This window comes from Kwoniella botswanensis, chromosome 1 (assembly GCF_036426115.1).
Source record: "Kwoniella botswanensis chromosome 1, complete sequence".
Classification (NCBI taxonomy): Eukaryota; Fungi; Basidiomycota; class Tremellomycetes; order Tremellales; family Cryptococcaceae; genus Kwoniella; species Kwoniella botswanensis.
The window spans coordinates 5,139,898-5,167,499 of NC_088599.1; the positions used below are offsets into that span (position 1 = coordinate 5,139,898).

The following is a 27,602-nucleotide window of genomic DNA, read 5'->3' on the forward strand; positions in this document are numbered from 1 at the left end:
ACAATCTTCATTCGAATTCATCATGGCCTCATCAAGCAAAACCAACGCTGGGACTGGTCCACTCATCCAGATATTTCCTTCGGTGAATTCATTACCTCTGGTAAACACAAAAGCAGGCGCATGGGTCTGTGAGTGTACTCTCTCAGCTGTACCAGCCATCTCATATCATCTCTTAGGAATCAGACTTTGACCTGACCCCATACACAATCGACATACAACGCGATGTTTGCCTCACACTCACTGTCCTTGCGATATTTAGGCGATCTCGGTTCGGCGGAGATAAGCGACCAGCCTTACACGGGAGGGATATTTGTTAAAGATGAACTGGCCCAAGATTTGGATAATGATAGTTTCCCAGTGAATGAGGTGTGTAGACTGGTCTGCACGACTTTCATCAGAAGGGGAGAATGAGAACGCAGCTAATGACTATACGTAGTGGAAATATATCTTGGAAGGAGAATGGCAGTAAGTCGAATTTCAGTCTAGCATTGTTAAATCCATTCTCAGCCCACTGCCCACCACCTACATTAATGATTCCAGCACATACAAGATACCTTTTACTGATCATTGATGACTTGTTGTAGTATGGTCCAGAACGGTAGGAAGTTGATCGCCAAACCTGGTGACGTAGTGTTCGTTCCAAAGGTAAGTCCGACAACCCATCCCTTGTCGATGTACTTAGTCGACTGAGGATATATCTCGATAGGGAGCTGCTTTCTTATCGCTCAAAAACCCCTTCAAAGCGTTCTTGTGAGTGCTCATCTACACTTCATGTGTCTCCCTCCATTTCTCTGTATCATTCGGACGAAGATGGGCTGATCTATACTTACTCAGCGTCACGAATCGTGGCGGAGTAGATCATAAGCCATATGCCAAGGCGAAGTTGTAGCTTGCTTGCACTGAATGTAATGTGCGGATCCTTCCCTTTCCAGTCCATAGACTGTATGTAGGTTGGCATGCATGGGAAAGGACGTCTGTATTGATTTTGTACTTCGGATAGTTTATACAAGAAGAGCTTTGTCCCGTCATATAATCCCGAAGGTTGATAGAACGCGGAGTCTCCACAATGAAATCCCCTTTACAGTTAAAACAAATAGAAATCTAGAAATTGCTCGAAATAAGTGTTGTTGACTTGTTGACCCGATCTGTGATACATCTTTATTCATATCTTTCATCTAGCATAGGTCCAGGACGATATACCCGTCACGCAGCTATTCTCCTCTTCACTTCCCCTTGCATCTTCTCCAGCCCCAAAACACCACCCGGAACACAATGCCCAACACCATCACTTACTTCGATATCACCATCGGAGGTTCGCCGGCCGGCCGATTGACCTTTGAACTCTTTGATGATGTCGTACCAAAGGTGAGTTAACTTCCAGTCCCAATTGAATCAGATTTCTCTCCTTCCGTCCCGTTAGCTCCTCTTCCCCCTCTCCGTTCCATGCCTGGTCTCGTTATACTCCTGAAAGGCGTTCATATCTTCCATTGTCGGTACTACCTCGGTGAACCGGCTTGCTAACCTGCATTGAGACTCTCATAGACCGCGGACAATTTCAAACACCTCTGTCTGGGAGACAAGACCAACTCTTCCGGTCGAAAGCTCGCATACGAAGGATCTATCTTTCACAGATGCATAAAGAGTTTCATGCTTCAGGGAGGTGACTTCACCAATGGAAATGGTACAGGTGGTGAATCAATCTATGGAGAAAAGGTGAGCTGGACTAATGTTCACGTTGACTAAAACAAGCTCTTGCTCACGCCCAATGTCGTGCTAATCGTGTGTGTGTTTGATGAATGGGTAGTTTGAAGATGAGGGATTTACGTTGAAACACGATAAACCAATGTTACTCTCCATGGCTAATGCTGGACCAAACACCAATGGATCTCAATTCTTCATTACTACGTGAGTATCTGCCAGGATTATACCTACTTTACTTGGACAGCATATCGATACTGATCTTACGGTACATTTACACAGCGTCCCAACACCCCACCTCGATGGTAAACACGTAGTATTCGGCCGTGTACGATCTAACAAAGGATTAGTTCGACGAATCGAAGCGTTACCTACTACATCCGATAAACCAAATGAAGAAGTTAAAATCGCCTCTGCGGGTGTGTTGACTCCAGAGGATATCGCTAAAGAGGATGAAGAGAGGAAGAAGGCTCAGGAAGCTAGTGGTGGTGAAGATATCTGGGAGGTTAGTGTTGCTGGAGCTGAAGATGTGTATTTTCGCATTGTAGCTGGTACTGATTGATCTTTTGTGCGGTATAGGACTACCCTCAAGATGAAGAAGGTATAGATGCTGAGAAAGCAGATGAGGCTTTGAGTGTGGCCCTGAAGTTGAAAGATGTCGGTACAAAGTGAGTCGTCGAGTCTATTTCTCTCCAACACCACCTATACGGAACGTTTCACTAATTCAATGTCATGTGTGAATAGAGAATTCAAAGCTGGGCAATTCGCTACAGCTTTAGACAAATACCAAAAAGCCTTGAGATACCTTGATGTACATCCCGTCTTACCTGATGATGCCCCTAAAGAACAAGTAGAGGGTTTCCGAGCAGCGTGAGTCTATCCCCCATATCTCGACTATCGACGTGGACACAGCGGCATGCTGATATACATAACACTATCGTACAGTCGAATTCCATTATTGACTAATGCCGCTCTTGCCGCTCTGAAATGTACACCCCCAGCAGCGACCTTGGCGATGATTCTCACCACCCGTGCATTGGCTATCGATAATCTCACACCGGCCGAAAAAGGCAAAGCGTTATATAGAAGGGCTTTAGCTGAGATCCAAAAGAAGGAAGATGAAGAGGCTGAGAAGGATCTCAAGGCCGCTTTGGAGTGCGTACCGGGAGATGCGGGTATATTGAAAGCTTTGAAGGATGTTGAGCAGAAACGAAAGGAGAGGAGGGAGAAAGAGAGAAAGGCTTTCTCTAAGATGTTTGGTTAGATGTTGATAGATACCTGAATCATATGCATTATTATCATAGGTATGCCGTTGATTTGTCTTGACTTGCAGGCCAATGGTCTGAGTAGGTGATCGACGGGAATAGAAGCCCCTTCATATTAGTCACTGCAACGAAGGGTCATGAGTTCCAATCATCAGTTCCAAGGGTACTCGTTGTCGACCTACGAGTAATTACAGTAGCAATTGTAGGTGGTTTGAGGAGTGACGTAGATGGAATTACAAATTGGATTCGATTGATTAGATAAATTCCCTAATCACGTGGTATTCTGATTACACCCGAGTGTAGTGCAGTACGAAACATACAGTACCATTCCACCCTTTCTTGCCCAGTCTTTTGTGTTATTCTCATCATTCTCTTTCTGTTCACCTTCAGCACACAATTAGAGAATAGAGATATCAGTCCAACATGGGAAGACGAATGCCTCGAGTCTATTTGATTCGTCACGGAGAGACGGAATGGTCATTGAACGGTAGACACGTGTGTCCTCTCTCCCACGTTCCAAGTAAGGTTATACTGACCATTATGTTTATGGTATATAGACCGGTGTGACGGATATCCCTTTGACGGAGAACGGAGAGAAGATGGTCAAAGAAATGAGTCCGAAGATGATGGGTAAAGGAAGTGAGTCGTATATCCTCGTCATAGCTTATAACGCAGTATGTGAGCTGATCAAAGGAATGTGGAACTCGTAGAATTGATCAACCCTAATCACTTGAGACATATTTTCGTCTCTCCTCGTCAGAGAGCACAGAGGACCGCTGAGCTGGTGAGTGATACATCACACTATGTTATACCTACTTTCTCAAAGCGAGATTGCCCATCGTTACATCGGACCTTCTCACCACGCCATACTTTCAGATATGGTTATTGCGGCTTGTCTTAGATACAATTCTAATGTACTATCTTGTACTAATCATTTGACCGCTTGCATTTTTATAGCTCTTTGGCGATAACAAACCACTCAAATGTAATTTCACCACCGAGCCCGATGTCGGTGAATGGGATTACGGGAAGTACGAAGGGATGCTCACTAAGGATATCAGGAAAGATAAAGCCGATTGGAACATCTGGGATGATGGGTGAGTGAGAATGGTGCATGGCGTGTACTGGCAGCAGAAAGAACGTTCTGATGACAGGACGGACGGCGCATAGATGTCCACCAGGTGAAACTCCTGGAGAGTCACCTCAACAGATGACCGAGAGGGTTGATAGGGTTATTGCGAAGGTACGAGCTATCCACCAAGCTGTGAGTGCCATGTACATCTCTTGCTCTTATCCTTAAACATCCTAAGCATTCCCAAAATATACCTCAATGATTCATGTTTAGCTTGAAGCTGACTCATTGGTATACGGATGGCTATAGGCCGAAGACGCAGCGGACACACCAGAAGAAGCAGATTACGCAGATGTGATCATTTTCTCCCATGGTCACTTCTCAAGATCATTCATCGCCAGATGGTGTGATCTACCTATCAAGACTGGATACCATTTCAGTGCGGAGGCTGGTGGATTGGCTGTATTGGGATACCAACATAAGACTTTGAAGGAGCCTTGTGAGTCTTGTCTGTGTAGATTCGAGCATCAACCATCGTCTTTCCGCCTTCGTTCCTTCCTGTCCGCTGTACTCTCTCCCTGGTCTTGCTCCCTCTTACTGTTTGGTTGCAGAAGTACCGGTCCAAAGTAAACCCGTGCAGTCTTTTGGGCGTTCCGCACAACTTGATCATCTGCCTGTAGAATTTCATCTAATGCGATGCTGATCGCTTCTCTTGACTCTAGCCCTCCTCGGTCTCAATTGGTACACTGAAGATGCTCTTGAGAGGCGATAGAAAGTTACAGAGTAGAAAAGCGGATGCGATGCATGGCTATCTATCTATATCCACCTACTTAGGTGCGCATGCATGTCCAACCATGTGAAATTATAGCATGGATGAACCCTTTTTTTCCCTGTTGTTTACTATCGGATTTGACCGAGTCCGAGCGTAGACGACAGATTGCGAATGGATTTTTGTATCGCGAAAGACCAAAAAAAAAAGGATACCCAGAAGTATACATTGGTGTATATAGTATGATAGCATTTGTTCTGTCGTTGTATATTGTACTGTCTTTTATTTGTATGCTTAGCAAACGGTAACCTTGGAATTTATGGCAACATTGAGCTGCGTGAACGAATAAACGATAAATATAATGGTAAACAAAACATCCGAGATCGAAAACGAAAGGTCAAGTCTCTTACGAACTTCCTCTATCATTTCTGACAATTCATCAGAAGATACAGTGCAGGATGTCAATGATCAGAATCAGAGTAATTATGGAGCTGTGGAAGATGGCAGTGGTCCCAATCCTAAGATAGAGGTGAAGAAAGTAGGGAAGAAATTTAAAGAGATATGGCCTATATTCTTAGGATTGACTTCAGCGTGAGTTCATCAAAACTACAGTCTTTTGAAGGCGCTTCATCCTCATTTTATGATCCATCACTGATGCGACCCGATGACTGACTTGACATCAACTATAGGGTATTCTGTGCAGCATTGTCGATGACGATAGGTAGGTGATATATACCGAGTATACGGAACTGATATTTGACTTCACTGAACTGTAGTTGCGAATCTGACCATTGAAATTGGATCGTACTTTCATGCTGGATCTTTGGTATGTCACATCATGGCAGATCTCCTTGTGTATGACGATTCGGGACTCATGATTTGTGTTTGGTAGGCATCATGGCTAGGCACAGGGTTCCTGTTAGGTCTAACAGCCATGACACCTTTATATGGTCGATTGGCCCAAGTAATGGGTAGGAAAGGCGTGATGTTATTAGCTGTCAATCTGTTTTTGGGTGAGTTACTATCATGTCTGCAATTGCATTTGCTTTCCGGATAAGGTCAATTTACTGAACGTGGAGCATATCTTGCTCTTAGTCGGTACGATCATGTGCGCTGTGGCGCCGACGATGGGATTCATGATTGCAGCCAGAGTGATAGCAGGAGCAGGTAGTGGTGGTATCCTCACTGTTTCGGTAAGTCAGCACCATCGTCATTGATCGCATACGGTCGACTATCGGCTCATACTGAATCTGTCATCGACTTTGTATAAAGGCAATAATCATATCAGACCTCGTATCATTAGCCGACAGAGGTTTATATCAAGGTGGGACTAATCTCCTTTTCGGTGCAGGATCGGCCTTGGGAGCGGTAGTGGGCGGAGCGATCTCTGATCGATTAGGATGGAGAGCGGCATTTTGGCTGCAAGTCCCTCCTGTCATCTTTGCGTTGTTTCTAATTGTATGGAAGGTTAATGTAGATAGGGAAAAGGGAGAGGATGTGGGTGGGGATACCACTTGGGAGAAAATTAAGGGAATAGACTGGGCCGGAAGTGTGTTGTTGATGGTTTCGGTGAGTTTGATTCTCCACTCGATGTGTTCCGTCAATTTTTGTACAAGCTGATCATGACACGATGATGTCAGATATCATCCTTCTCTACTTCCTCGTCACTCTGGACATCGTCGCACTACCCTCTCTCACATCCTCTACCACTCTCGCTACTCGCGATTGCACTCGTGACATTCCCACTATTCATCTGGGTAGAGAAGAAAGCCGCTCATCCAATCTTGCCTTTAACAATGTTATCGAGACCTCAGCCAAGATTGGTGCTATTGGGATTCTTCTTGACTACTTTGTCCAACTTTTCAAGAGTGAGTAAGCATGACTTGCGCTGGGGACGCATAATGAGATCATCTCGCTGAATCGTAATTCTACGTTTCGAGTACAGCTTTACATGCAGCCTATCTACTTACATGTCACTCGAGGACTGAACGGATCCGAGACTGGTCTGTTGTTACTTCCCAGTTCTATCGTTGGGTCTTTGAGTTCCCTTTACGCAGGATGGCATATGAAGGTGAGTTGCGGTTCTGACACGAATGTACGGCGGGTCCATTGCGACCAATGAGCTTTGCATTGAGAGCTGATCGTCATACATTCGACTGTACAGTTTTGGAGGGAATATAAATGGTTCCAAGCTGGATTCTCATTCATCCCATGGCTTCAAGCTTTATCAATCACCTTTTTCTGGGGACCTTATACGGATAAGAACGAGTTGTGGATCGAGATGGCTTTGGGCTCTTTAGGTGGAGGAGTCACTATAACTACTCTGTTGAGTGAGTGACGACATTCCTACAAAGGGTATTCTTCTTGTTGTCTTTCAGTCGCTGATCGAATGCACTGTATATCCAGCTTCACTCATAGCTTGTGTAGAGGTGAGTCATGTCTACAAATGCCACGTAAACAACGCAGAGCTGACTTACTAATACTTATCAGCCCTCCGAGCTATCACTAGCAATCTCAGCATGTTACCTAGCGCGAGCTCTAGGTCAAGTATGCGGTCTATCGATATCAGCCTGCATCCAGCAGACGATCTTACTTTCATCTTTGACCTCGAGAATCCCCGATGACTTGGATTCAGTCAGGAAGATCATACAGGAACCAGCAGAGATATTACCCGTGCTAAGTGAAAGCTTAAAATTACAAGCCAAATTGGCTTATCTGGATAGTATAAGAAGTGTTTTCGCGTTTGTAGTTTGTGGGGGAGTGGGGTTATCGATTGTCTGTCTGAGCTTGAGGGGTAAGAAGTTATAAGCATTTAAGCAGAAGGGGAGGGTCAGTTTATGGTCGGGGTGTATTACGTTGTTCGACTCGTTGTTGGTGTACAAACTCGAGTAGGGCCCAACTGGGTTCTTGATAGAGGTAGACAATAGATTTTAACAGACATATGACCTGTTGCTTTCGTATTTCTTGGTACGGTACTATTCTACTATAGATTTCATCATCACTATATTCATGTATCTGGGTTTATCTCTTAGCATTCAAGTATCGTATCAACATCGCCAGTTCCATGTGGCACCAAGCTCGAACACTCTATCTCTATCTCTTCTCAAACAGGTACTTACCCACACCCCAAGTTTCTCCACCATCCAGCCCGAAGAACTCCGCGCAAGCCATGAAGAAGACTCTAAACCTATAATAAGTTTTTCTACCCTCTTCTTCTCCCATATTATCTACCAGCTCTTTCATCGCTTTCTTTGAATTTCTATCTTGATTGACCAGCCAGCTTTCAAGTGTCTTAGAATAATTCACACCGTTTATCCATTCTGAATGCTTGAGAATCAAATCTTCCTGGAAATAGGTGAATAGGTCGAAAGAAGGCATTGTACCGCCACTAAAGAACGTTTGAGCCATCCACCCGTCATCGGATTCGAAATGATATGGTTGAGATCGATGACAGAATATATGAATGAATAATTTCCCATTGGGTTTCAACCATGTGGAAACCTTTTTCAAGAGGAGGGAATACGATTTCATGTGCTCAAACATTTCGATAGACATGATATGTGTGAATCTAAGGATAATCACCAACAACACATCAAATCAGCTAAAATTATATCTGTTAAAGAGATGTTAAGAAGTAATGACATTAGACTTACTGCTCCTTCTCCTCAAAGTCGTAGACGTTGACATCCCCAGTGATCACTTCGACATTCTTAAATCCCTTTTCGGAAGCTAGGGAGTCAATATATTCTTTTTGAGTACGCGAGTTGGAAAGCATCTTGATTTGGGCTAGAGGGTAGTGCTGTAAACCGATAAAGAGGAGAATGAGATGAGATCAGCCTGGTTTAGCTTACAGAGACTTTGATGTCCTACGAGATGATATTTGATGATAGTATGAAAATCTCCGAACAACAGAAACCCCACTCACCTCAGCTAAGAACAACCCCAAACTACCCCACCCACAACCCAGATCCAGTATCTTAAGTCCCTCCCCCTCTCTTCCAACTTCCCCTCCGTCTTCTGCATTGCCTACACCCCTGAGTCCTCGTCCGAGTTTCGCATCTTTACAATAACTGCTCAACATCAAATCTTCAGCTTCCGCAAGCGTCTTGACTTTAATGTTCTTTCCACTTGGGTCGGATCCTTCCCAAAGACAAGAAGAGTATTTCATTCGTGGGCCCATACATAACGCATGGAACGAGGTGGGTACCTCGTAGTGCTGTTCGTTAGCCTCCGATGTGTGGGTAGCAATCGGACGGGTGTGCAGGTCGGAGACGAATGCCATTTTCGCAGAGTGGTTGGCACCGAATGATCCTGAGTATCAAACGAGGTTAGTACATGATATGTGTGTTTTGCAATCCAGACTGACCAAGGGTATCTTCAGGTGACCACCTCTTAGATTGATTGGGTAGAAAGGAGACTCACCATGATCAATCTCCCTCAATCTCTTCCTGCACAATTGCCTGATCACCGGTCGAAGAGCAGAATCAGGTATATAACCTTTATCGAGCAAAGCGTAGGCGTAGTCCATTGTGTGTGTGTGGGATGTATGTATCAAGATATGTCTACTTCGTGAGAATGAGAGTGATAGTGGATGTAAGTTAGTATATTGTCAAAAATGAGATACCTATCCTCTATTCAACCCAATTCATATCTACAAGTCGTTGTACGATGACGAACCGGTTAGCTACCTATCAGCGGCTTGAAAGGACCCTCTGCCGGTTTAAGGCACGATCGGGAAATCACCATGTGTAGATCGGACAGAAACCTCTCCACGTGGATGTGAATTTTCTCATGCTCATGCATTGACGGCTAGTGGGTAGATCACAGTACAGCGGGTATAAACCATCTGACCGAGAATGAGTATTTGCGGCGAAACGAATCGTGTCTATCCAGTCCAGGTGAGATCAAACAAAGAGACATATGCATGTACATGCTGATGATTATATGGATTGCAAATGGTCTGTGGTAAATATGATACAGTAAACTTGATTATGATGATTATACTTGATTTGATTCTCTTTCTCTGGTTCGGACACTTGATTGTTACGATTGGGATTATACTTGATGTCAGATTATTATATTTCCTTCTTTATGTAGACAGACTTCCGACTTTTTCCACTATGTTTGTGAATTGCGTTCAGGACTTCTGGTGAGTAGTGTCCTAGGCAGTCTCGGCCGGAGCATCAGCGCTAGCTGAGGGAGTACCGAAAGCCTGTTCTTTTGAGATTATAGGTATAACTGGGGATTCGTCGAATAATGAGGAGTCGGCTGCATCCTCGATTCGGAATTGGCTGAAAGGATGTCACGATGGCAAGTATCAGCATGATGCTAGAAAACAGTACGATTGCAAAGGGAAGATGTGGAGCGAACACATGCTGGTTGACTTACAAGCTACTGTTAAATGGATAGGCATCGATAGCTGCGAAATGGAAGATATAAGATCGGATAGCTTGATTTTCAAAAATGATAGTTTCGTTGGTGGTGTTCTGACCTGGGTAGGTTAGAATGCCGGTACTAAGTGAGCAGTGGATGATATCAGCACCATCCCCACCGGATACGAGACGAGAAGAGACGAGACGAGACGAGATATGTGGGTGATCGAATGCAGATGTCGTATTGAGAAGCAAGGTATATTGAAATACGAGTCAAACTCACTATGTGTAATTGGCAGAACCACCGATCCATCCTTTATTGTATCCCGCAATTTCGACGAATTGATCAGGCCAATAACCTGTGAACTCCACTGCGTCCATTCGTGTGCTCAAGGGGGCCGCGTGGATGAGGCTAAGTGATAGGAGGGGAAGGAAGAATAGTGAGATGAATGAGATCATTTTGTGGTTCAACGGTAATACCGTAATGCGTTGGCTGATGATGTATGTATGGGTAGATCTGTTGTAAGTTGGTGAGACGGATTGAGATACCAACTGGAAGAGCGAGTCTCCTTATATATCTTCCTCCTCATCACATTCATGACTCATAATCATATAACTCGGTCAGATTCGGTTGACGTTCTATTCCATTCTGTTCCTTTGTGATCCGGTGATATCGCTCCACTCTCTTTAGTATGCGTCATTCGTCATAGCGCTGATCACTTGGACCGGATTGATGCGTTGATGCACCGCTTTGACAGATCTGCACCAAACTAGTACTAGACTCGCACTACGGAAACGGACGGCGTAGAAGGGGGTTTAAGCGATTAAGCATCATGTTCACACACAGCGATATACTCGTATGTTCCTGATTCCTGATCACGGTCTAACTATAAATCACTCACGCCGTGAAGACTTGCAACGGAGAGACGGACATGAACAAAATCTCCGCAGATATTTCTGATCATTGAATTATGAGTAGGTGCATTTACGTCAATTATAGCATCAGGTAGTCTAGCTACTTTTATCCATCTAGGGGTGCCGTAGCTCAACACTATCTCCCATGCCACCCGGTCCTCGTCCTCGTCCCGTAGATCTTCCTTCATCACCGAAACACAAGGATCCTATAGTGAACGGGAAAATGGCAGATGTAGATGTGTTGATGCCCTCCCAAGGCGAATCTTCCTCAGGGGGGATAAGTAGGAAACAGCATTTAATGAGTACGTTTGAAGCGTATAGATCAGAGCTGGATACAGATGTGAGTATATGCCCTTTTGACTCAATATCCTAGCTGTCTCATATTTTGAATCTTGAAAGGTCTTGGCTAATAGTGAGACGAGCTGATCACGTATGTACATGTCGATGATAGAACGAAAGAAGAGAACGTCTAATCATCTTATCCCGATCCATCACCCAGCTATCTAAGAAATTGATATTCCACTTACATCGAAATGCGACTTCTCCATCTCCACAGCAGAAAGAGAAATGTTTGAGAGAAGGGAGGGCGAAGGAAAGAGAGATCTGGGTTAATTTCGGTAAGATCAAAGATGAGTTGAAGACTATTAGAGAAGGGAGAGAGGAGGCATTGCAAGGGTACTGGAGGTGGAATAGACAAGTGTGAGTTTACGTTGCTCGGATCGTGATCATATGTATATGAATCGAAATTAGAGCTGAGTGTTTGATTCGTATTTAGCTCACCTGGCCTTGAAGAATACATAGAAGCCCTCTCATTCTTATATTATCTCGAGAACAAATCATTAGTACCTCTCGATGTGGTGCAGAAGACACTGTCGAGTGAAGATGGTGAACCTGTAAGTGTTGTGTTCAGAAATTCAGCTTCTTTCAATTCATTAAGATTCGATTGAATCATGCTGACCTGTAGTATAGCTGGTCATAGTTACGCCTGAAGATTACATATTAGGAATGTCAGACTTGACTGGTGAATTGATGAGATATGCTACTAATGGTGAGTGGTCCATCAAACTAAACCAAATCCCCTTGCCAATTCATGCCTCTCGAATGAGATTATGCTGACTCACTCTCGCATAGCATTAAGTACAGGAGATCATAATACTCCTTTGGAAGTGTGCGAATTCGTACGGACGGTGAAAGCGCGTAGGTCACGTTCAGCTAGACACTCAGCCAAATGATTATCAAGCTGTTGTAGCTGATATTTGACCTTCAATAGACTTCGATGGTATACCTCCGCATATGTTATATAAACTATCTAAGAAACAGGAAGAGACCACCCGATCATTGGAGAAGATAGAGAAAGGTGAGTCGAACTCATTCGCTTTCCGATCTGAAACCTCTTCCAGTTCCTTATGGTATGTAAGCTGATAATTTCTTGGGTAGTCTGCTACGCGCTTCGATTACGTCTGATTGAGTTTGCCGATAAGCCTGAAGTGCTGGCTATGATGGCTAAGAGGGCTTTGGAAGATGCTGCTGAGAGGGAAGAGAAAGGTAGGGAGGAGTAATCAAGGAAGCGAGATAGTCTTTACATGATGATCAGGGTTGATTAACGATCACATATCTAGTGGGCTTATGAGAGCAATATCGATCTAAAGGCGATTATCACATAACAAAACCATAAATATGATTTGTATCCAGTACATTCAGTTTATGTAGTGCATTTGAACAGCATGGTATAGCAACTATCTATATGTATACCTCACAAGGATGACTTTGAGTGACTAACCAAAAGGCAACTTTGATTACTCGTACTCGTAATGAATTGATGTTTGATGCATGTGCCACTTTTCAGTGACGTGAATCAATAACTTCGTGTCGATGCGTTGATGCTCCACTTTGAGTTGTTGCATTCATTAAATCATTCATCATTCGCTCAATCCTCTTTCTTGTCCTCACAACACCCTCCTCACCACCCACAACACTACCAACTCCCTATTCCCAAGATGACAGTCATTGACAAACTCAAAGCTGTGTTCTCATCCGACTCCCCTTCCCAAACTTCCACTTCCACTTCCACACCCACACCTCATCCAGAAGGACAAGCTCCCGCCCACCCTTCTGAACCAGATGCCAAAGCCGTCCCGGAGACCGCAGTGTTATCGGACAAACCTGTCTTCGACCAAGAGAAAGTCACGGTGATTTTTGTGTTGGGTGGTCCAGGTGCAGGTGAGTGGGAGAGATGACATAACGCGAAGTATAAGAAGGATGGTCATTGATGGGTATGTGTGTTTGCATGATGTGATAGGTAAAGGCACTCAATGTGAGAGGCTGGTGAATGATTATGGATTCAAGCACCTTTCAGGTGAGTCAATCGGTCTTTTGAAGTAATCATTCACCTTCAGCCTGTTCAGTTCTTTCTCTTGATCAAGTGTATTGATATCCTTTACTATCTATCCCACCTGAAACATCGAGATGCTGACTTTTCGCTCTCTCTGCTCCCTGCTCTAGCCGGTGATCTCCTCAGAGAAGAGAGAAACAGACCTGGATCCACTTATGGCGAATTGATTACCGAATACATCAGGGAAGGTAAGATCGTTCCCCAAGAAGTTACAATCAAGGTGGGTCTAGTCTGCACCTACAAACAATAACAGAGGTTCATCTATGCTGACGGGACTGCCCACAAAATTCACTCATGTTCATGACCCTTTTTCGCCCACTCACTCAGCTCCTTGAAAACGCTATGTCTTCCACTCTCGCTTCCCCACCCTCTACCGACTCAGCCTGGTCCAACGGGCACGGTCGATTCCTGATCGACGGTTTCCCAAGAAAGATGGACCAAGCGTTGAAATTCGACGAATCAGTCGTTAAATCATCGTTCGTCCTGTTCTTCTCTACTACCGAGGCGATCTTATTGGAGAGATTGTTGGAGAGAGGTAAGACCAGTGGTAGGGATGATGATAATAAGGAAAGTATCGTTAAGAGGTTTAGTGAGTTTCTGATTTCAATCTTTCAACATGATCAATACCGAGTTGCGGCTGATGTCATGAACTAATGCTCTAAAATAGGGACTTTCGTAGAAACTTCTATGCCTGTCGTGGATTATTATCGAAAACTTGGAAAAGTCGTTGAAGTGGGTGTACTGTCTATCCATTCGAATTTGCTATACCAGAGTAATTGACAATATACTTTTTGTTTTCCTTTTTTTCAATACCCAGATCGACTCATCTCCCCCTATCGACGAAGTATACCAAAAAGTCAGAGTAGAAATCGATCAAAGATTAAGTACTCAAGCTCCAGCCCAAGCCCCAGCTGCTACTGCAACATCCAATACCGCCTCTACTACCACTGAAACTGGTGCTCCAACTCTCGCTCCAGCAGTCTAGGTAATCCTCCAGGATCTCTCAAGTTGATTAGAGGAAGGAATTGATTATACATATGTTCACATGCGTTCATACAGATAGATATTCAAGACAGTTATGTAGATTAGGATAGAATTGGACTTCATGTCCTATGACTGCTATTGATCGATTATCCATCTACTTATAAAAAAAGCCCAAAAACGCACGTGCAAACGAGAAAACCAATATACATATCATATGTGCACACACTTAAGTAAGCAGCTGCCAGTCTGGATCAGATAGAATATATATTATTCATGCATAACCTATTTTTATTGTATATCATAATATATCGTGAAAAGCAATTAATAGAGATAGGTAAACCGAAAACCCATAGATAGATAGAAGAAAGTCATAATTCGATTTGACTAGACCTGGAGACGAAATGAGTAGCTGACAATTTTAATAAACATCCACTTCCATTCCCATGCCCATTCCCATTCCACCCAAAGCACCATTGTAATTCGCGTTCATGTTCATACCGTCAAGTACGGTATTATAAGATTTCATCCTATCTTGACCTGCTTTATAGGCTGATTCGAATAATAATGGTTTCTTCCTTGGTAATAATGGTGCAGGAGTCACAATTGATGCACTAGCGCAAAAATCCATATAAGTCATCTGGTCATGTTGGTCGAATGATGAATAGTGCTCACAGGGAAGTACCACATCCTGGTGCAGGTGTACCCATGATGATACACTCTGATACACCTTGAATCTCATCTTTCTTTGAGAATAACGATGCGTCGAACTATATTGTCCACCAACAAAAATTCAATGATCAGCAACTAATCTTGTGACTGGCCCCATATTATAGGAGTATTTTCGAAAAAGGGGGGGGGGGGACGCGGACTTACCAAATGATCAGTAGTCTTTTCGAAACTCGCCAACATCAAGACCGAATCTTTCATCTTCTGAACACCGAATCTCGTTATACCCAACACTTCACCTTTATAAGTCATCACGTCACCCAACAACATGACATGTCGGGGATCAATTGACATTCCGTGTGATTTCATGGTATGTTGGATCTCGTTGTAGATGGTCGAACGGGCAGCTTCGATACCTAATACTTTTTGAGTTTCCATAACGTGGTTGGTCTTGGTTTTCAAACCATCGACACCTGTGATGACAACGAGTTATTAGCTTCGGAACGTTGTGATCAAATAGCATAAAATTACGATAGATGGAAGAACTGAAGTACGACGCATGCCATATGCGATGACACAACAAGCACTCACCCTCCGTACCCATCACCTCGCTCAGACCATAACCAGTAACCAACAATCTATGGATCTTATCGTTCTTCTCGTCCTTGGTGACCACACCTCTGTCGACCGAGGGTAAACCCTTGACTTGCACATCCGCAATAGCTCTCTTGAGGAACTTCAATCTCTCATAAATACCTCCCACAACTTTCTCCTTATCTTTGGGAGGTTCATCAATCCATAATCTGATTCTGGAAGTCTTCTCAGAGATGTGAATCGATCCTTCAGGTATTTTCAGTTTCGGTGCGGCGACCAAAGACCACTTGATTGACTCTAACGTCACTTCCAGCTATGATAAGTCAATGATCGCATTAGCCATGTTACCCTTCTTACGGTCAAAACTTCAAAACTATGTAGTCAAACTCACCTGCAACCTTCTGACAGCTTTCATATCGATATGAATCTCGATATAAGCGTTCGCGTTTGTCCAACTTTCCTCGATACACGAGGCTATATCACCCAAGACTGTCCTCTCGATTCTACCTTTCACTATCCTAGCGGCAGTTTCACTTTCCGGTATATTCATTTCTGCCGTGATGATCGGTGTGGATATGACTTTGGCAGCATTGATAATCTCTTTGATACGGGGTACACCCAACGTTACGTTCATCGAGGCAACACCAGCAAAATGGAAAGTCTTCAAAGTCATTTGCGTACCAGGTTCACCAATCGATTGAGCACCGACAGCACCGACCGTCGAACCAGGTTCGATCTTCGCTCTGAGATATCTGATCCGGCAGTTTTCGAGGAACGAATTCAGCTGAGATTCCGTAACTTTATTGGCATTTTCCAGTACCTGTCTAACGGCCGGATCGTGAGAAACCAATAGATCTTCATACTCTTCCGCCATGGCTTTGTCATCTGCGTCCGGTAGACCTCTGGCTACTCGTTGATTCACCATAGTCTTGACGATCTTATCGATGATGAAGTTGTATGTGGTCTCTCGATATTTCTCGTGACATCCTTCCCAGCCTTGAAGAACGGGTGGTATAGGTGGCGGAGTGGGTGCTTTGATGATTTTTCTACCTCTACCTCGTTTCTGCGGTTGAGGTGAGGGCGGGACAATGGATTCGGGATATATCCTCTGGGCGATTTCTCGGACTTCATATGGTAACAATGCTTTTCCGGATCTATCGGCGGTTCTCTACGCGTGAAAATACTTTCAGCTGATCACATCTTCCGCGGAAAAAGACATCAATCCAGCTGAACTTACACAAGCATGGGTCCAACTTCTAACATATTCCACAGGCGTCGCATCACCTTCCAAACAAGCCGGATCCAACATATCATCACCATATTGGAATTGGACGATACCTCCCACACTATTCCTCACACTCAAATCATAATGGGTACACAAGTCTTCCAAGGCTTTCATAAGTCTTCGGGCCATATAACCGGTTTCAGCAGTCTTAACCGCAGTATCGACCAGACCTTCTCTACCTGAGATAGCGTGGAACAAGAATTCCGTGGGTGTAAGACCCGAAAAGAAAGAATTCCTCACGAATCCTTTGGAAGGTGGATTCTTGGATTTCTTCTTGAAATGAGGTAATGATCGATCTTGGAAACCGTTGGGTACACGCGAACCAGCAATAATTTGTTGTCCTACACACGCTACCATCTGAGCGACGTTGATGACGGAACCTGAAATTGACATAATGATGTCAGCTATGCTAGTCATTGCTTGATTTAGGCTTGACTATGACTTACCCTTAGAACCACAGGTGGCCATGATAAGAGGGGCGTTATGTCTACTTAATTCCTGCATACAGATCTTACCTACAGCTTCTCTGACAGCTGATAAGGTACCGGAGATTTTCTGTTCCAACGTAGCTTCTTGATCACATCCAGGGGCATTTTCCAATTTACCTTTCTTAGCCAGATCTATGAAACCATCGCAATCTTCATAGGCTTTTTCTACTTTGGCATCTTTCGATTCGAACAACACAGGTCCAGGTATAACATCGTTTATACCCAATGAAAACCCGATATTTGCCAAGAACCTCGCTGAGAGTTTTGCTAGTCGGTTCATCGCTTTGGCAGCTTCTTCAGGTCCATAATCTCGTAGTATAACTCCGAATACTGAATTCTTCTTTCCGTCTCCTACAGTGTTTTTGTCGAATACACCACACATGATTTCACTATTTTGGATAACCAAGTATCCATCGTTGGGTGACATGTCAGGTGGGAATCGATCTGATTTGTCTGGATCGACTAATGTACGACATTTGGCTTCCAAGTTGACCAAGACATTAGACGATTTGTTGGGTTTCATGAGAAGGTTGAATATCTGTTTACCAGTCCATAGTCTGACAGGTTTCCATATGACTGGTGGAGGTAATTCTATTGGTAGGTTGGCGTCACCAAGGTAAGAAGCTATCTGAGCGAACTGCTGTCGATCGAAAAATCGGTCTCGACGGGATAGAAGGTATGAGGCAGTAATGAAATCTTGAATGGCAGCAATGATGGGTTCTCCATTACGCGGTGTTACCAAGTTTTTCTTTACTGACATCAATTCTAAAGCTTCTGTACGCGCTTCTTCGGTTTGAGGTACGTCTACAGCAGGAATTAGTTTGATGTCCTGTTAGACAAGGATAAAGCAACTTACGCAAGTTCATCTCATCACCATCGAAATCGGCGTTATAGGGGTTACACACACACTCGTTCAATCGGAACGTCCGCCAGGGCCGCACTCGTACTCTGTGGCACATAATGGACAACTTATGCAAACTCGGCTGTCGATTGAACAGGACGATGCTACAGAATAAGCACTATCAGCATTTGGTACATTCAGACGCAAGGGTTCCAACTCACTCTCCATCTCGTACGTGTCGATGAACGATATCACCGATCTGTAAATCCCTTGCCCATCTCTTCCTAGCTTCCTTATCTTTCATCACATGTAATGCGATTCTCATCGGTGGTTGACCATTATCCCCTCGCCTTTCTATGATGTTGGCACCGGGGTGTAATCTGGACCCGTTGACTATAGCATCCTGCATAGCTGCCTTGTTGTAATCGGTAACTCGTTCTGGGTATGATAATTTGACAGCGACTTTTTCAGGAACAGCAACCTACATAGCATAGAAATGAGCTACTTCGATACACTCGAGACGAATTACACTGGTCTACGAGCTCACCTCGTCGATCCTCAAATTTGGATCAGGTCCAATAACCGTACGACCCGAGAAATCCACACGTTTACCAGATAAATTTCCTCTAAACCGACCTTGTTTACCTTTCAACCGCTGTACGAAACCTCTTATAGGCTTTGCTGCCATGGCTTGCATACCTGGCGCTTGGGAGTTGATGTATAGTGCGATCGATTGACCTAAGGCTTCCCAATTGGTCTGTGTTGAAAGAATTATCAACTGACAGACCTGAGTAGAGTGAAGAACGAGATAGCTCACCATGATTGTTTCGATACCTTGACCTTTGTCCATCATCAAAGACAGATTGTTGTTGATATTTACTATTTCCGATAATTTCTGAGTCAAGTCATCTTCGTTATTTCCCGCTTCTGAAGCTACTGAAGGTCTGATACATGGTGGCGGTACTGAGATATATTGCCAGATGTAGTCTTCTGGTCTACCTATATCTGGATGTAACGAAAGTAATTCACAATCCTATAATCGATGCCAGGAGGTCAGCTTGAATTGCTACTATTTTGGGCGAAGACTGTGAGCCGACTCACCTCAGCTGTTACCCTTTTAAACAGATCCAGCACTTTCAACGGATTGAGATCTTCCACCGCTTTATTCAGATGTGTAGCCACAGCTGAATTATCAGCTACGGCAGTCTTGAAGGTACCCATCCATTCTTCTTTCAAGGCTGCCATCTTATTCGCTCGATAGGGTTCATGACTGATTTTCATCGGACCTGATTTTTTGACTACTCCATTGGCCGCACCGCAATAACCACATATATTCCTTTTCTTACATGATGCTAAGACTGCTTTAGATGCCGATTGCCGCTGGAGTGATTCTAATCCTGGCCTTCTGAATCTCTTGAGGTAGGTAGCTCGTTCATTCTGAGGTAAAAGGACTCTTGCACAGGTCTAGTCAGATTCACAAAAACAAATCAGCCAAACTCCATTTAATGGGAGGGAAAAGAGAGCCGACTCACTTTACATATACAAGACAACATGTTGATGGTAGGTCGGAAATATCCAATATGAAATACTGGTAATGCTAATTTAACGTATCCATAATGCCCAACACATTTGGCAGCTTCTTCACCACATGTCAAACACTTCTTTCCTTTTTCGTTTGGACCCTGTACACACGAGTGTAAGCTATTGAACCATGATCTCAAGAAAAGGTTTGGAATAGCTTACCATTCGACCATCTAATGGCCCATGTGGGGAAGTCCCCTTATCTCCATTCTCAGAGATCTGATACAGATCCGGATGGTTCACTTGCACTTCAGAAATACGGACTATATCTTTAGGGGTGAAAGGCTGAAATTGAATATGTTTGCTGTATCAAGGACATCGTAAGCTGAATCCCACAACGAAGAGAGGGATATATAAGCTTACATCCTCCTTGGAACGTCTGATGAGACGTAACGTTTCTCATTCTGATCGATTGGGGCAAAGGGGTCCATGGTGAGGTATTCTGATAGGGTGGTTGCTGATGACGAGGGTGATCAGAGTATGAGAAGGTTTGGTCCGGAAGCCTCTGCGAACGACTTCCGGCTGCCTAGCTTCAGTTGACGATGAGGAAGAGGACTGTAACGATGAGTAATAGGTGGAGTTGACAATGAATAGCTATTGAAACCAAAATTGATGTTAGGTGTTGATGAGCGGTGGACAACATTTCGGGCTTCTGAAATAATTGCTAGTCGACCAAGGTTACGTAAACGATCAACTCTCCGTGGTCATTAAGTGAGGGTAGTATATATATATATATATACATATATCCCTGGCAGATCCGTGACGCAGCTAGGTGTATGTTGACGATGCGAACCAACACGAGGATGGCAATGAACAACGATATAATCATAGCATCTGTAGGCTTTGCATATCTAACCTCACTCCGTCATACTGCTGGACAAGCACAACCTATCGGAATATAGCTCATCGCGCATACCTTAGCTGGATAGACGTCCAACAACATGTCGCGACCAACTCTGCTTCAATCCCAGACCAACGCTCTCCTAACCCTTTTGAACCTCAACCAACCTCCTCCCGCCTCAAGCTCATCGACTGGTCCCTTCCCAAGACCGTCCACGCCGTCCTCCACATTTGATGAGAATTCACAAGCGCCATTGGTATGGAAGGTGCTGATTTTAGATGAGCAAAGTAAAGATATATTGGCTACTAGTTTGAGGGTTCAGGATTTGAGAGAGCAGGGCGTTACTTTGCACATGTGAGTGGACCTGTCCATCTGACTATTGACCCACTTAGCGTGCTATCATAGATCGTAACATGTTGATGAGTAGATGGAGAAATGCTGACGAGTGAAGACGCGAATAGGCAATTACATTCTGCCAGACCACCTTTAGCAGATGTACCCTCAGTATACTTTGTTTCTCCTACTCTAGCTAATATAAGACGTATTGCAGAGGTATGGCCGCTTCCATATCATCATCATCAGTGCCAAGGATTGTATGCTGAACTGCTTTCGATACGAACAGGACCTGAACCCACCATTATATTCATCCTATCACTTATCATTCACCTCGTCCCTCCCCCGATCATTATTGGAAGAACTTGCCTCTTTAATCCTCTCAAATGATCCATCAGGAAGTACAGGTCAACTGATCTCTTCAGTGCACGATCAATTCTTGGATTTCTTGGTTCCCTCTCACAATTTGTTCTCGTTATTGCCACGAAGAGAAATAAAACATGATACGAATGGAACAACAACGAGTAAGAAAGCCGTAGTGAATAAAGAAAAAGAAGTAGAAGGTAAACCAAGTTATGTGGTGTTGAATGATCCGAAAGCTGGTGAATTAGAGATTGATGAAGAGGTTGAAAGGATCTCCAAAGGGCTCTTCAGTGTCATAACTACTATGAGTAAGTGTTACACTCAAACCAATACCAGCAGATACAACTGCTATAGTAGAGGAGGAAACCATGCTGATACGGTGTAAATAGATTTCATACCTATTATTCGATGTCCACGAGGAAATGCCGCTGAGATGGTAGCTAGGAAATTAGATGCCAAGTTAAGGGATCATATAGCCTCAAATGCTTCTCAACGTGGTGGCGCAGCCAGGGATGGCGCATATGGTGTAGACGGTTTGAACAGTTTGCAAAGGCCTTGTCCGTATAACTCCCACATTCTCGTGCGGGCCAAACGCTTACCTATTTTTTATCCCATAGTACTCGTCATCCTAGACAGGAATGTCGATTTGATACCGATGCTCTCCCATTCATGGACATACCAGGCTTTGGTGCATGATGTACTGGATATGAAGCTGAACAGAGTCACCGTAGAGGTAAGCTACCATGAGCTGCGCCAAATGTTGCTATCGAAGCTTACCTCTGATGCTTCTCAGTCCCCTGAAAATGGCCGATTGCAGAAGAAATCATACGATATCGATTCGAAGGACTTCTTCTGGGAAAAGAACGCTGGGAATCCCTTCCCTCAAGTTGCCGAGGATATCGACGCAGAATTGAGTAGATATAAGTCGGATGCAGCGGAGATCACTCGATCGACAGGTATAAGCGATGTCAATGATGTGGCTCAAATGTAAGTTTAGCTTTATCTCAACGATGAATTCTGGAGTTAGATAGCTAATCGTCAACGTGGTAGTGACTTCTCCTCCAATACTGCCAATTTGAAAACAGCCATAACGGCCTTACCGGAACTTACAGCTCGTAAACACACGTTGGACACACATATGAACATTGCCACTGCTCTCTTACAATCGATTAAAGAACGTGGATTAGATAATCTTTTCCAAGTGGAGGAAACAGCTTCAAAGCAAAGTAAAGCTCAGATTGTATCTACGTTGAAAGGACAGACGGATGATCCTGAGCAAACTGCTCATCCCACACCTGATGATCAACTGAGATTAGTCATCATTTACTTCTTATCAATGATGGACACTCTCCCCAAGGAGGATTTAGCAGAATTGAGTAATTTGTTAAAAGAGTCTGGAGCGGATGTGAATGCTTTGGAATATGTGAAGAAGGTCAGGGAGATTACGAGAATGACTATGATGGCTTCTCAGCCTGCTATTGCGGCTGCTCAGCCTCAGACTTCGGCTGGAGGGGAATGGACGAGAGGTTTCAGTGCTTTGGGTAATAGAGTGAGTATGATGTTTCAATCACAACGAAGGGTTGTTGGTACTGATTTGGCGGTTTGATACAGATTACGGACAGACTAAGAGAAGGAGGTATAACAGGTGTAGGACTCGATAATATCATATCGGGAGTCAAAAACTTCTTACCTGCTCGGAAAGAATTGACCATCACTAGATTAGTAGAGGCTTTGATGGATCCTTCGACAGCTGCTACCCAGGCACTACAAGACACGGATGATTATCTTTTCTTCGACCCGAGGGCTTCGAGAGGTAGGAACCCCGTTGGTGGTAGTACAGGTAAAGGTAGACAACAGTATAGCGAATCTGTTGTGTTTGTCGTGGGTGGTGGGGGGTATGTTGAATATGGCAATTTGATGGAATGGGCCAATAGGAAAGAAGGGGGTGGGAATAAGAAGATCACTTATGGTAGTACGGAAATATTGAATCCTACGGCTTTCGTTAAGACTTTGGCTGAGCTTGGAGCGGCGTAGGATATAGTGGTAGTGGTCAAAGCATAGTATATAGATAGACAAGTATGCAACCATGTATTAGTATGAATGTCGGTGATGACCGCTTTGAGCTGTATGGACCTGCTACTGCTAACCGGTGACCATTACCTTATGTCATGACCGCGTTTCATCATCACTCACTCACCACTCGTCGTCGCATCGTCCTCGTCGCTGCGTCCACAGAAACAGTGCTTCTCAAGCAAATCAGATAGATCTATATATCAGTCGACGTCCACTATTCAGCAAGATGGCTTCGCTACGAAGACCTTCCGCTGCGATCCCAAAGGGTCAGGGCGATAGGGGTCCCATTCAATCTGGCCCCAGACCACCTCTACCTGGTGATAATGATAAGAAGAAGGATGCTAGGAAGTCGAAAGTCGGGGATAAGATCAGGAAGAGGATGAGTATGAGGTGAGTTCCAGTCTTCACAGCTTCACTCACGCTGTTCGAGGTCTTCGGTGATCTTTTTGGATCAACATTGTTGCTGTGTCTTCTACGGAGATATGTCAGCATCGCTAGATGGACCCAAGCTGATTTGTACCTTCATCATATAGGTATATGGGTGCCGATCAATTGCCTTCCGAATCTATCCCACCCCTTCCAGGACAAGCTACCGACTTTCTCGATTCAGATCCATACGGAGGAGCAGATTTCACTCCCATGCCAATGGCAGATGACGGTCAAGGTGAACAATTTTTCAATCAATTCGGTTCACCGGAATTCAAACAATCCGGCTTCGGCCAGTCCCCAGTAGACACGAGTAATAGAGCGGGATTCGGATCTGGATCAAGATTGTTAGGTGGAGAAGAAGGCATACGAAGAAGGGGAGCAGAAGATATGACTCGAGAAGAAGAGTTTGATTTGCACGAGTTGAATAATGAAGATTTCAATATTGGTGATTACCTCAGAAGAACGTTGACTGGTGCGGATGATGAGGAGAAGAAAAGGTTTAAGGCTGCTTTGATGAGGGAGAAGGGGAGTAACAAAAAGGAATTACAGAAGAATGTATTTAGACAGTAAGTGCAATATATCATCATAAATACAACATACTGTATTGGCTAGAGTAAATTGGATGAGGACGATACGCTGATATCATATACTTCTTTGATGATTAGCTATGCGGAATTCGTTACTATCTCGAAAGAGATTTCAACACTTGAAAACGATATGCTAGATTTGAAAGAATTACTAGGACAGTGGAAAGATCTACCTCAGTTGATGGGTATGGAAGATACGTTGGCACCGACATTGGATAAGAGTGGGAATAGTGAGTGTGCTCACCGTATCCCTGGACAATCTTCATATCTCATTTGAAGTACCTCACCATTCAAGACAGAAGGATATGAACTAATCATATGATATCGGAACAGTCGAAAGACGTCGTACTCAACGTAACTCGGTAATGGACCTTCAAAACCTGTACAAATCGCAGCTCACGCAATTATGGTCTACCGTGGAAGGATCGCAAAAATATCTCCCTTTAGTACCTGGACGACACCTAGTATTCGAAACTCATAATTTCGTAGAACTCAATGCGGCGACGTATAAAGCGAAACAGAACGTATCGATGTTTTTACTCAATGATCTACTGTTGATTGCGGGAAGGAGACGAATGAAATCCGCTCAATCCTCTTCTGCAGGAGAAAATGGAGAAAGGGAAAGGGAAAGAGGGAGGATGGTAGCTGAGCGATGTTGGGTGTTGGCTGATTTGGTGGTTGTTGATGTGAAAGATAGTGGTGGTGAGTAATCGATCCATCTGATCTCATGTCGACGACTTCTCCTCTGGTCTTGTACTGTACTCTTTCGACTATGACTCAGTAACTTATGTACGTTTCGCAGATCTCACCAACGCACTGAAAATAAGACGAGGCAAAGAGGTCTGCGTATACCGAACTTCGAAACCAGAAGATAAGAAATCGCTCTTAGCTGCTTTCAGACAAGTTTCACAGGAATTAGGAGAGAAAAAGAGAAAGGAGAGTGAGAAAGAACAAGAGAGAAGAAAGAGTATGTGGCAAGGGGAGGTGAGTCATATTTCGAAAATTGGAGTACAGACCAACCGGGTTATAGATAGTGGTCTAATTTTGTTTTTGGTGCAGAAACCTGGTGGTCTTTCTTCTGGTACTCCGGCTTTACCAGGTCTAATGAGTCCCGGTCGACCTTTGTCGACGATAGGGATGTCCATGGCTGATTCGAAAGATTTGAGATGGATTGACGAGTATGGTGATGAGTTGACGATGGCTATTGCTAGGAGGGATTGGGAAGAAGCCGTGAAACTTGTTGAAAGGGGTGAGTGATCTATATCTCGATCTAACTTATGGATATGTACAAGAAGTTCATGTATGAACTTGCTGATTGGATGTGGTCATAGGTCGAGATTTGCTCAAAACAGTCTCCTCCAACCCCTCAGCATATACACTGTTATCAACCCGTCTAGACCAACTTAGCCCTACACTCATCAATCAAATCCTCCATGATCTATCTTCGAGCCAAATTCGAAAAACCAATACTTCTACTCTTATATCGTATCTGAACAGATTAGATTGTTCAGATATGGGTAAAGATACTTTCCTCAGATCTCGTAAAGAATTGATGATCAAGAGAATCAGATCCATCAAATGCGAAGGAGATATATCGATTTATATCTCAGAATTATCTGTGGTGTGCTTTACGATTATTAGACATACGAGCGATTGGTTCATGAATGCCTTCAAGGAGAATAGGATGGCTTCGGGTGAGTGCAATCATCGTTTTACACCTTTATCGCTTGGTCTCCGCTTAGGTTATAGAGCTGATTGGAATCGTTGTGGTGGTCATGTACCACGTACAGCCTTCATAACGTGGGCGAAAGAGCAGATTGAGATGTTTGCGGATATGTTCAGAAGACAGGTGTATGCCCCCAATGTAGAGCAGAACGTGGTGGATGAATGTGTTAGAGTGACGGCTTCGCATAATAGGAAGGTGAGTCGATAGTGGGTATGCTAGAGATAAGAACAGGAGGATTGGGAGGTGAGGATGGAGCTGGAGATGGAGATGAGGCGAAAGGAGAATCTGGAAGAAGACAAACTATGGGAGAGAGGAGAGAGGAGGGGAAGAAGGGGGAAGCAAAGAGAACTGGTGGCAGAAGAAGAAGATAGGGAAGAGAAATGTTGAATCGGAGGGCGAGGAGTGACATACAAATTGCAATAGCGAGTTGAGAGTAAGGAGAATGGGCATGAGCAGATGAGGCGGGACAGACGGAGGTGTCAATACGCAGATTTGGGTGTACCCATTGCTAACATTTTATTGTGTGCTGTATAGCTCTTACGCGACGTTGGTCTCGATTTCACCTACCTCCTATCAACGCTTCTTCAGCTTGATCCATCTGCATCCTCACCTCACCCGATATTCAATACCTCTGCAACTTCGTCTACACCCGCCACAAGTTCGCTAAGTCAGCCACCACCACAAGCACCAAATATGGGCAGGCAGGGCTCAGGCTACGCTCCAAGCTTGGGTAGATCCGATTCTGGATACAATGGAGGGTATCATTTGCATAGGGAAGGATCAGGAACATCCATGGGAAGAGAACGATCGTCTGATGGTAGAGATCGCTCTGATAGTAGAGTAGGCAACACAGCTCCATTGAGCGTACCATCCAGGCAGAGAGGCGCGGGTGGGCAGAGTCCTCTTAGTCCTGATTCAGGCCGATCTACTCCGCTAGCGGGACAGAGAGACGATGGGCCGGTGTTGCCTCCTAGAAGTGAGAGGAGGGGGATCTCATCACAAGGAAGGGACTCTGAGTCGCTCTCGTAGACACTTTGTATGTCTTTGTGTATCGTTGCCATTATGTATGCATGTAGGACTGTATATACCGGCTGTATTCAGAGCAGTGGCAGGAGAACATTACATTGCTTGGCACTTGACTAGGTATGCATGAGCCACCACACGTGGTTTTTGGGGTTTGTAATGTTTATCACTGCCACTCTGTATCGACTGACGTAGGAGATGAGAGGGGAGAAAGTGGAAAAATGAGATGATCCGAGTGTTTGTCTTTGTGTTTCAGGGTCAATTTACCCAATTTACCCGTTCCTTGTCTTACTGCACCAGATGCA

At 44.2% G+C, this 27,602-nt stretch overlaps 11 protein-coding genes across 11 annotated transcripts; 8 read left to right on the forward strand and 3 right to left on the reverse strand.

Moving 5' to 3' along the window:
* Positions 1-22: 22 nt before the first annotated feature.
* L199_001961 (uncharacterized protein) lies at positions 23-889 on the forward strand (the record flags this gene model as incomplete). The annotated part of the gene is made up of 6 exons (XM_064887712.1): positions 23-128; positions 260-366; positions 437-465; positions 585-645; positions 707-750; positions 835-889. The coding sequence occupies 6 exons, from the start codon at positions 23-25 to the stop codon at positions 887-889; spliced, it is 402 nt and encodes a 133-aa protein (XP_064743784.1).
* A 383-nt stretch (positions 890-1,272) lies between these two features.
* L199_001962 (peptidyl-prolyl cis-trans isomerase D) lies at positions 1,273-2,962 on the forward strand (the record flags this gene model as incomplete). Its single annotated transcript, XM_064887713.1, has 7 exons — positions 1,273-1,365; positions 1,543-1,713; positions 1,805-1,905; positions 1,981-2,203; positions 2,278-2,366; positions 2,443-2,568; positions 2,644-2,962. The coding sequence occupies 7 exons, from the start codon at positions 1,273-1,275 to the stop codon at positions 2,960-2,962; spliced, it is 1,122 nt and encodes a 373-aa protein (XP_064743785.1).
* Positions 2,963-3,386: 424 nt separating this feature from the next.
* L199_001963 (uncharacterized protein) lies at positions 3,387-4,807 on the forward strand (the record flags this gene model as incomplete). The annotated part of the gene is made up of 7 exons (XM_064887714.1): positions 3,387-3,458; positions 3,521-3,602; positions 3,674-3,747; positions 3,921-4,060; positions 4,134-4,227; positions 4,345-4,534; positions 4,758-4,807. 7 exons carry the CDS (start codon positions 3,387-3,389, stop codon positions 4,805-4,807), a joined length of 702 nt encoding a protein of 233 aa, XP_064743786.1.
* Positions 4,808-5,165: 358 nt separating this feature from the next.
* L199_001964 (uncharacterized protein) lies at positions 5,166-7,612 on the forward strand (the record flags this gene model as incomplete). The annotated part of the gene is made up of 11 exons (XM_064887715.1): positions 5,166-5,395; positions 5,494-5,525; positions 5,581-5,630; positions 5,697-5,817; positions 5,900-5,997; positions 6,077-6,373; positions 6,445-6,672; positions 6,750-6,875; positions 6,969-7,134; positions 7,211-7,233; positions 7,295-7,612. The coding sequence occupies 11 exons, from the start codon at positions 5,166-5,168 to the stop codon at positions 7,610-7,612; spliced, it is 1,689 nt and encodes a 562-aa protein (XP_064743787.1).
* Positions 7,613-7,897: 285 nt separating this feature from the next.
* On the reverse strand, positions 7,898-9,332 carry L199_001965 (uncharacterized protein; the record flags this gene model as incomplete). Its single annotated transcript, XM_064887716.1, has 5 exons — positions 7,898-8,372; positions 8,458-8,603; positions 8,730-8,780; positions 8,835-9,115; positions 9,227-9,332. 5 exons carry the CDS (start codon positions 9,330-9,332, stop codon positions 7,898-7,900), a joined length of 1,059 nt encoding a protein of 352 aa, XP_064743788.1.
* A 633-nt stretch (positions 9,333-9,965) lies between these two features.
* L199_001966 (uncharacterized protein) lies at positions 9,966-10,635 on the reverse strand (the record flags this gene model as incomplete). The annotated part of the gene is made up of 3 exons (XM_064887717.1): positions 9,966-10,095; positions 10,193-10,318; positions 10,460-10,635. The coding sequence occupies 3 exons, from the start codon at positions 10,633-10,635 to the stop codon at positions 9,966-9,968; spliced, it is 432 nt and encodes a 143-aa protein (XP_064743789.1).
* A 601-nt stretch (positions 10,636-11,236) lies between these two features.
* Positions 11,237-12,650, forward strand: L199_001967 (uncharacterized protein; the record flags this gene model as incomplete). Its single annotated transcript, XM_064887718.1, has 7 exons — positions 11,237-11,431; positions 11,543-11,790; positions 11,867-11,984; positions 12,061-12,139; positions 12,223-12,288; positions 12,362-12,448; positions 12,529-12,650. The coding sequence occupies 7 exons, from the start codon at positions 11,237-11,239 to the stop codon at positions 12,648-12,650; spliced, it is 915 nt and encodes a 304-aa protein (XP_064743790.1).
* A 438-nt stretch (positions 12,651-13,088) lies between these two features.
* L199_001968 (uncharacterized protein) lies at positions 13,089-14,468 on the forward strand (the record flags this gene model as incomplete). The annotated part of the gene is made up of 6 exons (XM_064887719.1): positions 13,089-13,311; positions 13,391-13,447; positions 13,594-13,703; positions 13,811-14,072; positions 14,151-14,215; positions 14,301-14,468. The coding sequence occupies 6 exons, from the start codon at positions 13,089-13,091 to the stop codon at positions 14,466-14,468; spliced, it is 885 nt and encodes a 294-aa protein (XP_064743791.1).
* A 417-nt stretch (positions 14,469-14,885) lies between these two features.
* Positions 14,886-20,353, reverse strand: L199_001969 (uncharacterized protein; the record flags this gene model as incomplete). Its single annotated transcript, XM_064887720.1, has 16 exons — positions 14,886-15,078; positions 15,140-15,234; positions 15,341-15,606; positions 15,725-16,040; positions 16,119-16,714; positions 16,784-16,895; positions 16,965-17,392; positions 17,459-18,304; positions 18,357-18,505; positions 18,563-18,822; positions 18,889-19,098; positions 19,159-19,374; positions 19,443-19,805; positions 19,874-20,023; positions 20,085-20,226; positions 20,286-20,353. The coding sequence occupies 16 exons, from the start codon at positions 20,351-20,353 to the stop codon at positions 14,886-14,888; spliced, it is 4,410 nt and encodes a 1,469-aa protein (XP_064743792.1).
* Positions 20,354-20,863: 510 nt separating this feature from the next.
* On the forward strand, positions 20,864-23,493 carry L199_001970 (uncharacterized protein; the record flags this gene model as incomplete). The annotated part of the gene is made up of 8 exons (XM_064887721.1): positions 20,864-21,117; positions 21,225-21,315; positions 21,386-21,767; positions 21,849-22,016; positions 22,077-22,192; positions 22,253-22,446; positions 22,510-23,008; positions 23,071-23,493. The coding sequence occupies 8 exons, from the start codon at positions 20,864-20,866 to the stop codon at positions 23,491-23,493; spliced, it is 2,127 nt and encodes a 708-aa protein (XP_064743793.1).
* A 265-nt stretch (positions 23,494-23,758) lies between these two features.
* On the forward strand, positions 23,759-27,303 carry L199_001971 (uncharacterized protein; the record flags this gene model as incomplete). The annotated part of the gene is made up of 9 exons (XM_064887722.1): positions 23,759-23,922; positions 24,066-24,527; positions 24,627-24,778; positions 24,882-25,250; positions 25,351-25,532; positions 25,608-25,797; positions 25,880-26,242; positions 26,339-26,469; positions 26,809-27,303. The coding sequence occupies 9 exons, from the start codon at positions 23,759-23,761 to the stop codon at positions 27,301-27,303; spliced, it is 2,508 nt and encodes an 835-aa protein (XP_064743794.1).
* Between the last annotated feature and the right edge of the window lie 299 nt (positions 27,304-27,602).